Source organism: Wasmannia auropunctata, unplaced genomic scaffold (assembly GCF_000956235.1).
Source record: "Wasmannia auropunctata unplaced genomic scaffold, wasmannia.A_1.0 LD334880.1, whole genome shotgun sequence".
Lineage (NCBI taxonomy): Eukaryota > Metazoa > Arthropoda > Insecta > Hymenoptera > Formicidae > Wasmannia > Wasmannia auropunctata.
This window is the reverse complement of record NW_012028010.1, coordinates 88,313-100,166: the sequence shown is the minus strand read 5'-3', so window position 1 is coordinate 100,166 and position 11,854 is coordinate 88,313. Positions and strand designations below refer to the sequence as shown.

Sequence of the window (11,854 nt, the reverse complement as noted above, 5' to 3'; positions counted from 1 at the left end):
TTTCATAAATAAAACGTAGTTTTTTACACCATGCATTTAAAAAATAAATACGTGCTACGTGATATAAAACATTAATTTTGAAATAAAATTTTGGTATGACTCATTATAGAGGAATAAAAATGTATTCTCTTAAAGTATATTCTTTCTTTTTTTCTTTACATTCCTTTTTTTGCGAACTAGAAAAATAACTATTTCGTAGTCATGTCGTTGTTGTAGCAATCGAGCGATATGTAAAAATCAGGGTCACTGGAGTTTCTTTCCTAAACAGGAGTTTTATCTTCAAATTACCAGTCGCAATGCAAATCGTCTATGCACGATGTGTACAAGAATCGTTTCCGTTATCAACGATCACGTCGTTGTACTGCGTACGTTGCCTGCGATCGAAAAGAACATCGAGAATTATCAGGGATAACGAAAACACGGCATTAGTACCTAAAGCGTGCCTGAAAAACGTGCGGAGAGAACAGCGAGAGATCGATAACACGCCTATCAGCGTGTAAGGGTTAAAATAATGCGACGGTAAACAAATGTAATCTGACGTTCATTCAAATATGATTTTAATACACCATCGGCTCTTATAAATCAAACCTCTGTATCGCACTTTACAACCGCTAAAATCCGTCCTAAGATTACAGATCGGGAAGGATGTATTTACAGAAATTAATCTTTAATTTGCAATTATTGCTTCGTATTCGTTTTGTTTCAGAGGTGGCTTACATTATAATATATTGCAGATCGAATGAGTTGAAGAGTTAAAATCACGGTGGGCAGAACGATTTCTTAGCATTGATTATTTAATAGATTTATATACTCAATTATTTATACGATATTTTACAAAATGAATCTCTGTGCTTTAACTTTATTTTTTTTTGTTCAGATTTAGATTTCCTATACATTTGTATTTTTGTCGTCGCTTTGTGTTACATTTATTTCATGTGCATCTCAATAAAGATTATAACATTGCGCTGGGATATGTTTGGATTAATATTAAAATCTCGGACGGGCGTGTGATCGCGATGAAAAAGGAATAAAAAGAAATAGGCTTCGCGATAATCCAGATAAGACAAATTTCAGATCTCGAGGCGATACTGCCAAAGACCAGTTTCGATTGTTCGCTTTCTATAAGGTAAACAGAAACTTCTTTCTTCATCATGCCAATCCTCGACGAGGAGGATAACTCTTACCGATTAGATCGATATCTTATCGATTCAATTTTTGACGAATTAAATTACTGATTTAATTAGTATTGTCCGTGAAGGAGATGAGTGTGCTAACGGTCAACCGTCACAAGTGCATGTCGATATCCGTTACAAAGGACAAGGACGCGATGTTAAGCGAACCGTGTGTTTCTTATGATTCTTTCGAGAAATATCGATTTTTACGCACTCTTAACTCTTTTACCGTAATACGATTTATTACGATAAATAGAAGAAACACGCGCGCAATATTGTCCGCCGCGGCCTATATTGCGCTCTCTCCAAACGCCTACTTTACTTACCGCCTATTTACGCGCCGTAAATAGGATACACGTGCGTAGATCTCCGCTGACCGCGCCGCATAGGCAAGTCCGCCGTTATCTTTATTATTACGATATGTAGAGAAAGGGAGAGTATATGCGGGGCGACGCCATAGACAAGCAATATCCGAGTCGACGAAGCAAATAAATGGATTAAAAAAAAAAAAAGGAAAAAAAAGTATTTCCGACGCGCTGAGTCCTTCTAATATGCCGAATGAAAAACTAAATAAAGTCTAATGAAGTCGTCATGATATTTTTATCGCCCACGTTTCCACGTTTTAAGAGCATGAAGTGACCTAGAATGACCTACCCAAGGAGCATCCCGCTGATGCCCATTGCTTAAGAGGATATCCTGATGGTCGTTGGGCATATCCATCCACGGTCACTCATAGCGACATCCTGGATGACCAAGGGGACCAATGCCGCGATGGGCATCTCGCTGTTATCGCTGAGCGCGTCTTCGGTGATCCTAGGGACCATTGTTATGATAATTGGCGTGTATCCATCGCCACTACCGACGATTCGAGAGCATTTCAATAACGGGAGGGGGGGGGAGAGGGGTGAGAGTACACGGGAGGGAAAAGGATGGTTCGAAGTTGTATATTTCGTGCTCGTAAAATGCGGAAATAGATCAAGACATCAAGGAGAAAAAAAAAATGTCATGTCATCCGCTTGTAAATATAAAACGGCCGGTTCCGGCCGGTTTATACCTACTGTAGTACATTAAGCTTGGGATGGGCAATCTTTATAATTATCGAGATCCACATCTCGTTTACAATTTTTCCGAACGGCAATCCCTTTCAGAGTCACGTATTTCGGTGCGCGAGCATCGCGTTTCTTTCTTTTTTTTTAATAGTACTAAATTAACCAAATTCACTTTTTAGCAATAACAATCGAGCAATAAAGATACGGACTCTCGTTAGATTGCCAATAGTTCGCCCATCTCAAAAATATAGGCACTTCAAGTACACTTTTGCGTCTTTTCATGATTTACAGCATTATATATAACATCTAGTGTATAAATTATATATACATACAATAATTTTTATAATAAAAAAACTGTAAAAACTTCCTCTCCCAACCAGAATGTTAGGACATTCGATTTTTCCTTGTTGACCGAATATCGCACGCGCGTGAGTACCTACATCGAAAACAACGTTATATCATCAATCGATGGTCAATTAATTTTCAAAGTTAATTGCAGAATCCCGAATCGCCACAGGGCAATCATTAAAAAATTTTTTTTCTCTTTTTATTTCTATATTTATAATAAAATAGTTTCATTACAAACTATATAAACTTATTCTACCATATACAAAACAATATCTTGATCGGTAGTTTTATGTCGAAAGATTTTGTCTTTTTTTTCGTAAAAATAAAATATAAATAACACGTGAAAACCAAAATGGAAGAAAATATTTAGATTATAACACTTCGCCATAAGAGCTGCAGATGATAGCGAATAGTGACAACGAAAAAGAGGTCAGTGATCCCGATCTAATGTTCGTAGGAACTTTCTGTCATTGCATTTAGTGTCCTGAGTACATCTGTGAAAGTTGAACAAAAGCAACATTCTCGCTTAATCTCATTTTCCTTGTGTTGAAAAAAGAAGTTATTAAATAACTTATTATTAATAATTAAATAAGGAAGTAATAAATATTCGTGTAGAACGGCATATTTTAAGGGGGGCACATAGGCAAGTTCACCGGGTAGAAGACGTTCAGTTCGAATGACAGCGCGAAAACCAAGAATATCGCGTATAATATCAGGCAAATGGCACCCACTTTCTTGTTGAGGCAATACTTGTACAACGCGGTGACCGCGTAAAAGGCGATCACGCACACGACGATCGAGAGCACGCTGAAGCGTAGGGCGCCCGAGACGATCGTGACGTCCTTCCGGCTCATCAGGATCTTGATCATCCACGGTAGACCGAGGCACAACAGAATGTCGAGCGTGTTCGCGCCCAGCGTGTTGCTCATAGCCATGTCTCCGTTACCTGCGAGGAAGCAGAGTCGATCTGAGTATATAAGCATATATTTATCTTAGAGACCGATTAATTCCTTATTTGCACTTTGGCGAGATTGCAGCTTACCCTGCCTGGAAAGTATCACGATCGAGACGAGCTCTGGCATATTGCCACCGGCGGCCTGGAACGTGATACCCATCACGGAGTCCGGGATCCCGATGGTGTCGCCGAGGACGGTCGTCATCCACGACGTCAGGTAGGAGGACACCGCGATCCATATCACGCACATGACGAACGTTAGCAGATACCAGTTTTTCCACCGTTTATACCTGCTGTCCGGTATGGTAACGAACAATATTAGTTTTAATGGCCAAACGAAGTAGAACCATATTTTGGCTAGTCTACCGCCGGTCGGCCATACAAATGGGGTATCTAAAAACGAGCGTTTACAAGCGATTTACCAAACAATTTTTTTTTTTTTTTGGTCATTGCTTATCGTAATATATATAATGTCCAATTAGAGTCTAATTCATTCGAGTTGCGTGTATAGCGCGGAAATTAATGCACGTATGTTGTACCTGGTTCCACATACTCCTCTATCTTTTCCACGTGATTCTGCGTCTCCACGCTATTAACGGAAGGCTTCCGTTTTGCTATGCTTTTTCTGTACTCCGCCACGAGCTCGCCGTGGAAATACGGTCTGTACAGGCCATCGGGCATTGACTCTCCATTGCTTTTCGGAGCTGCTTGAATAAGGAAAATGTAAAATTCATACATATGATCCATGTCTCCTGTATGTATCTCCTTACAGTATTGAACATGAAAACATGCGCGAGTACTGAATTACGCCATCACCTATCGACAAGTGTTACAAGTCTTCTTCTTCTACCCTGTATAATAGGCTTAGAGCCTGTTTTACACGAGGAAAAAGAAGAAAATTTCCATTGCTTTTGGAAGCTGTTGAATAATGAAAATGTAAAATTCATATATATATGGTTCATGTACATATATCTCCTTAAAGCTTTGAACAAACACATGCGCGATTGTACTGAATTACGCCATCACTTATCGACAAGTATTACAAATATTAAGGTGAAAGATATTTCGGGAAAATGAACTTCTAGCTAGATTTCACTCAAGCAATAATATCTCCAAAATCAATGCCCGTAACATATATCGTCACAGATATACTAATTCAAGAAAAAATGATTTGAATTTTTTTTAAACATAAAAATATCAATTGTTTTTTTCATCGTTTATATATTATAAACAATATTCTGTTATTATATAACAAAAATATATAATATATTTTGCTATATATATATTATTTAATATATATACATATAATATTTAAAATATTATTTAAAATATTGAATACATCATTAAATTATCTTGTTGCAATGGACTTATATAAATTGTTTTATATAAACACGTCATAGAAATACTATAGTGATATATTGATGTGAAAAGTCGACATAGAATTTCGACAAAAAAAAATATTGTAATATACACACAGGCGAGGTGCTGGTGTTAGTTTATTTTAGAAGGTAGATATTGGTAGAAAAGCGTATGTGGAAATTACACAAGACAAGTAACTTCAAGATTAGAGTAATGGCACTTACTTTCTTCCTCGGTAATATTGGTACTGCGGTTTTTGCAAGTGTACAGGTGCGCGAGCTTATTATGCCAACGCACAATACATTTGCTGGAAAATAATAGCGTCAAATAACTGATCAACAGTATCATGAGGATGATCGCTTCGTATAATTTGATTATGCCGTCCCACATTATGATCACCAAAACGGCGACCGACACCACGTAAAGTACACAATCTCGAGTCAATATTCGCCATTCTAATGGTATTGCCTGTTGAAGAAAACATGAAAAATCATTTCAATTAAATAAACAATTGTTTTGCGTATAAATATCGTATCATAAAACGGATAACACGTTACACGCGCGCATAATTGCGTTGAAATTTATTACAGTATTCGCAAAGATAAAGTGGACAATAATAAGTTTATTAATATTTATCGAATACGACATCAGGAAAAAATTCTGCTGTAATGCAATGTAAAGCATAAAAATGTAATGTAAAGCATATATCATTTGCATGATGAGCACAAAACAGACTATCATTTATGAAATCAGCGACCTTATAGAGTTAACATAGTTTTACACATACTGCATTTTTATTACCTAATATCGCACGATCTAACACTTGAATAAGCATTTATTTTCGACATTTGCTTTATTGAATTTAATCAATTTTCTAGTCTGTATAGTTACACTTTAACATTTAATAACGAAAGAGAAAGCGAGAAAGAGAGAAATAATTGGTAGAATTCTATATTTTTATATCCCAAACTATGTTTAAAAAAATTAACAATAAAACTTGTTCGCATTGGACTAAAATAACAAAATATTGATTGCGCTCTATCTGTCAAAATTATAGAAATTACATATGGATTTTGCATCTTTCAAAAACGGTCATTAGCAATTAGTTATTAATTCTAGAAAGATAAAAGTATTTAGAAATTTTAAAGATAAGCACACGTTCGTTCCACACGTAAGTATAAAATTTAAATTTCTCAAATCATTTTTGTAAATATGTTTTATGTTTTATTTATTCGTTCTGACAGAATATCTATAAATAAAATGAAATTCACAGAATCTTCGGCAGAGTGTGCGTCTAATCGACTTATGATTCTAGGTCAACATCAGTCATTAAAGAGTAAAGCTTTGTAGACAATTCATATTCGATGGTTAAGAATTTTCTCGTTTTTGAGATATGAGCTTCTTACTCGGGATGATCGAGATTGTAAAAGTAATCTTCATGAGTACAATAAACGACGTTAAATGGAATGTCATTATCATGATGTATCAACAGATATCGTAACAATAATATGGACGACGACCATTGTTGCATCGTTCTCAAGAAGTGTTATGATGCAATTCCTTCCCATAGAATTGTTATCTTAGTATGTGCCAACGAGTTAGATAAACGAGTTAGATTAAATAAATAAAGCTATTCATTTAGGTTCGGACAGATAATCTCCGTTTAAATCCCTAAAAATCAGGACGTTCAAATGAAGTGAGGTGAATCATCATGTTTCAATAAAATTTTCATCGCATATAAACGTGAATCCTTTACTCAGACAACACAAAGTCTAAAACTCGATGCATAAAATGCCTATTTCAGTCCTTTTAAATAGTTCTCAGAAGTGTCTAAAAAATATCTAAAAGACATCTTATGCGTCAATTTTAGACTTTATGTTGTCTGGGTATATTACTTTAAGTCATGTTACAGTTTGTTTATAACTGATGATGTAATGAACCTTCTTTCGCAAGTTGTGTCATGTTTACTATTGTAGGTGATTTCTACGTCTATAGATTAATGAAACAAAGAAACTGGTTCTGAGAAACACCATCGCGCATTAAACCGAAGAAACGCTGTAATCGCTTCAACGTGCGAACTCGTGAGAACATTTTTTTACTCGTGATTTCGGAGAATCCGGGCGACAGTTTTACTTCGAATTAGAGTTTCGCAAACAATGAGTTGCAGTCATCAAGGTAATCACGAGCAATAGAAGACGATAATGTATACGCGAGGCGTTATTTAAGGTTGCAAATATTCGTGTATCATTTTCTGGCACTGTGTAATCTGTTTAATACCGTCCCCTTCTTCCTTTCGCAACAGCTGCTTCATATTAAGTGATGGCACTTCATAATAAAAGAGGGAAAAAACCTAATCTAATTCCAATCACAGTCATATTTCAGAATTATCAAATCTTAATAGACAGTCATGATTAGATAATTCTCATTATATTGTATTGAAGAAAGTTGAAAAGGCAAATTTAGTTTTTAATTATCGCGTTAATTAAAGTCATTTCGCATTTTTGTTGTATAAGATTTACGTTTTTTTTTAAATTAATATCCAATTCCTTAAGAATCAACGTTCGTAATAACGTTTATTGTAATAAATATATTTTATTTTTCGTAACAAACGTTACAAATTTTACTCTTAAAAAAAAACGATTAATTAAAGAAAAATGTAACTTTTACGCAACGAAACTGCTAAGTTATACGAAATGACTCATAGCACGTCAATTGAAAACTAAATTTGCTTTTCAAACTGTCTTTAATATAATTATAATTAATTCTTAATTTAGTTGAGAGATCGATGGATAAGGTAAAATAATCTATGATCTATAATAAGTAATAAATGACAAATAAAATTTCAGACAATATATCATATCGCTATATGTATCGGCAGAAACGATAGCAGACATTACGTCGCAAAGACAATAATCGTTAAATAATCGAGGCCGTCATTATGGATAAGCAGCCAGATAAGTAGCGCATATCGATAACACGCGTCATATCGATAAATAACATAAATAATGTACGTGTGAATTTTACTGACATCGTTCATGCCGGGAATTAGCCCGCAAAGATCTTTTTTTTCGTAAAAAAATTTCTTTTCTGAACGCGATATTTTTTATTTTAACAATTCCGTACAGGTGTTTGATTTAAACTATGCATGGAAACTACTCGTGCATCTTACATAAAATTGTCTTGCATTATTGGCGTTATTATCAGGATTATTATCAACGTTATTATCCAATTTACTGGTTATTTTGACACAATTGTTGGAAGCTTGCCAGTTTCTGCGTTGCGACATTCACATGGTACACGTGCGATAAACAAAAGGTCATGCAAATTTTTTTTTCTTTTTTCAACTTCTTTGCAAAAAAATAAGCGGAGAATGAATTTCCTTACAAACTCCTTCTTAAGGTGTCTTTTCATACTGACGCTCATTTTTAGCGTCAAAATAGATTACATGATCAAAATTGATGCTTGGTATTCGCCAATGTGGATCATGTGCTCTGTTTTGATGCTAAAAATGAGCGTCGAGCGTGATTAGCATGAAATCGTATCTTTAAGATGCAAATTATGAGACGCTCGTTTCAGTGTTATACATAGTCACGTGCAGACTTCGACTTTGACGCTATGTTGGCTTTCAACGTGCCTTGTAAAAAAAAAAATAAATAAATAAATAAATAAAAAGAAGAACGTGACGATTAACGTTAAATTTGATGTTGCCGCTTTTCGTGCAAGCCAGCGTCAACTACGATCACGTGATTTAATTTTACACTAAAAATGCGTCGAGCATCAGCATGAAATTAAAAGCATCTTCATTTTTTTTCGCTTTCTTGTATTTTCTGCGATATCTGAATATATTACACGTACACCGTTTCGTCTCAAACACAAGTATGACTAAGAATAAAGTGGAGCACAGTTGTCTATACGCGCATTACATAAAAGCGGGGATTTCAATAGAGATTTTCATCATCGCCCGCTCCATGCTAATCCTTATATGAGCGCTCGTGCTTGAGCATTATATACTTACGTGCATCGACGATAACGCGCCGCACGCCGGTGTCGCGAAGGTGTTGAAAACCGCGCCGCCCATCACGGTGCCGACCCCGAGATCGGACTCGGTCAGGAAGGTGCCGACGACGTTGACGAACAGCTCGGGGAAGCAGCTCGCGGTGGCGAGGAAGGTCGCCCCGGCGACGTCGGTGCTGATGTTGAGCTGCGTGCATATGATGTCGAGCGCCGGCAGCAGGTAATCGTTGCAGACGAACGCCGTCAGGATGAAGCAGTAGAAACCGAAGAGTATGTGGAGCACCACGACACCCTGGCGATGCTGCTCGTACGTGAACACCTTCGGGAACTCGTCGATCGAACGCAGATCCGAGCAGTTCTTCTCGGCATTGTCCTGCTCCGTAAGCAAGAGCTGATGAGTCCAGTCGCGAGTGCCGTCCGAAACTGGGCCATTCTCCGTGAGAAGCGAGATCGCAGGCGGATTTCCGTCTAATCCAACAAGCAAGGCTTCAAGAGCTTCAGCTGATTGTATTAAGTAAAATAGTGAAATTTATATGTTCGTGAAAGATGGAGAGAATTAAACTTTTTATCTCTCTAACAATAAGATTCTTTTCTTATATATAAACTGTAAGTTTATATATAAGCGTGCTATAAATATTTTTTTTCGTAAAAGTCTAGTCTGATGCAAAAAATTCTTATACCTAATGATATAATATTGTATATAATATCTACATAATATCTAACAATATTTAAAAAAAAATTTTTCATTTTTTAAATTTACGAAGATTTCTTTTTAAAAATGCCTTAAACTTCTTTACATTTTATACATTTTTTTAAGAGAAAATTATAAAATAAGAATTATAAAATAAGAAATCTTAGAATATTTAAAATTTATAAGTCATAAAGAATTCCAGAGAAGATATAAATTGTGTTCAGCATTCCTATAGTGTTCTAATTCGTATTAAAAAATCTGAGAAATTTTTTAAAAAGTTATAAAATTTATGTAAAAGTCTTGAAAAATTATGTAAAGAATTTTACGAAAAAATTCATCAGGGCAATATTACTTGTATGTGTATTTTAGTTTGTTAAATTTTCGTCATAAATTAGGAATATAAGTAAAGGGATATAATCGCGCGATGTCACATTCTGCGTCTTTTCATTTCTTTTCTTAATAGGGAGGCAAATATATGTTTTTCTGTACATATATATGTATTTCCAACGTTTCGAAACATCTTTATCTTTACCTTTGTCTGTCATTGTACAAAAACATATTTTCGAGTAAATGAAACTTCGTTAATGTACTTCCAGTTATATTTTTGGCGCATATATTTTGCGTTGTATTTTCCATTTCCTGCAGTGATAACATATTACATGTATTATCTCCGTAATTATCTTGGACTAAAAATCTCGATTATAGCGCGTGATTCGTGTACAGAAAACGTCAAAATCAATACTAATATACGATACGAAATGTGTCTTAAGATTATCTCTGATAAGAGATTATGGACATTTATATTTACAAAATTGTTGAAAACAACTAGTATTCTCTCAAAATAAAAGTATTCTCTCAACGAACAAATTCATTATAGAAAACCACATTTGCGCTCTGTATCAGTGCCGCGGTCATTAGAGCGAAAACGACGTGAAAATTTTAGTTAATTACAAAACGCGCGCATCCGACAACCTGTCACGCCTGATTTTCTTTACGCACTTCGATTTTCACGCCTAATATTTCATTTACATGCGACAAGGACGTGCTGAAAATCCGTTTCCTCATTTCACTTTTTCAATCACATACGTATGCATCATGAGATTCGTACGTGAGTTCTTCCTCTTTCATCGCTCTATTCCGTTATTTCTTTTTCTTCGCCTCGCCACGTCCCAATATGCAAAGTAGCAGCCAATTGTGTGGCTTTGGCAGACAGCTAGCGCGGAAATCGCTCGAGAATACAAATCTTTTAGATCCCCAGAGATATATTTTTTCGGAGCATTTTACTCCCGAGGCTGTGCGAGCGAAATTGGAGTTGTGAGCGGATTGAACACTCGTGACAATCGACAATTGATCCGTGTGTTGACAGCATAACTCACCATTGATGAATCGCGCGTGTCCCAAACCCGCGGCACTGTCAACAGTGTCAACGAGCGCGCACGCCAAAGCGACGAACACCGCCGACGCGACACCGATACTCATCCTCGCGTAAATATCGCGCGGATTCGAGCCGAGCCGCGGCTCCCACGCGTGTCCCGTCCGAAGACGCTGAAACCTTTTTTTTTTTTATGTGCGAGGCCGCGCAACACCGCTCGGACGAAATACAGTAAACTACTGTCTGCACCACGGTAACGGCATTTATGATAAATTCCGCCGATCGGAGAAGTCCCTCACTCCTTCCTCACTCGCGGGCATCCCGCCGAGGGCTTTATCTTCCTTCGGCCGTCGAGTGGAGCGAAATTAGATAAAGACGCGTATGAAAGTTCGTGCACGCCCGATTTATCGATCGTTACAACACGTGCACCGGGATATCTGTAAATCCTCATCGCTAGATCTCCCGATTTGCAAAACACGCGCAAAAACAAATATTCAATAAACACTTATTATTAATGAACTTCTAGCTAATGATTTTTCTTTACATTCTTCACACGATTACTTTAAGATAATACTGATTTTTGAAACTTGCTTGTAAAAGATGGGTTTTGTGATGTTTACGTTAATTCTAACGGCGGTGACTATTAACATCGTTAATATGATAAACTTTCATTTTTTTATTGATGCAAAATCTTTCGCGATGCAATGTCAAATTAAATTCGATATTATATATTTCAAATATTTGATTTCAATCGATTCGTAAAACTTAATTTACATTTTAAAGCGTGACAATTATATAAATGACGATTCTTCCGAATACACCAGCGTATATTTTATCAATATTATAAATTTATATAATCAATAAATTTATAATTACTCTTCTCAATTAACAGAT

The 11,854-nt window shown here is 36.1% G+C and overlaps 1 protein-coding gene across 2 annotated transcripts; it reads right to left on the bottom strand.

Moving 5' to 3' along the window:
• Window positions 1-2,754: 2,754 nt before the first annotated feature.
• LOC105457871 (sodium/potassium/calcium exchanger 4-like) lies at window positions 2,755-11,325 on the bottom strand. 2 transcript variants are annotated; one of them, XM_011702782.1, is made up of 6 exons: window positions 10,965-11,325; window positions 8,899-9,365; window positions 5,108-5,351; window positions 4,064-4,231; window positions 3,612-3,917; window positions 2,755-3,515 (listed from the first exon to the last, which is right to left on the bottom strand). In XM_011702782.1, exons 1-6 carry the CDS (start codon window positions 11,065-11,067, stop codon window positions 3,196-3,198), a joined length of 1,608 nt encoding a protein of 535 aa, XP_011701084.1. In that variant the 5' UTR covers window positions 11,068-11,325; the 3' UTR covers window positions 2,755-3,195. The 2 variants fall into 2 exon arrangements, with proteins under 2 accessions (XP_011701084.1, XP_011701085.1); XM_011702783.1 differs by having other exon boundaries at window positions 4,064-4,228.
• Window positions 11,326-11,854: the final 529 nt, after the last annotated feature.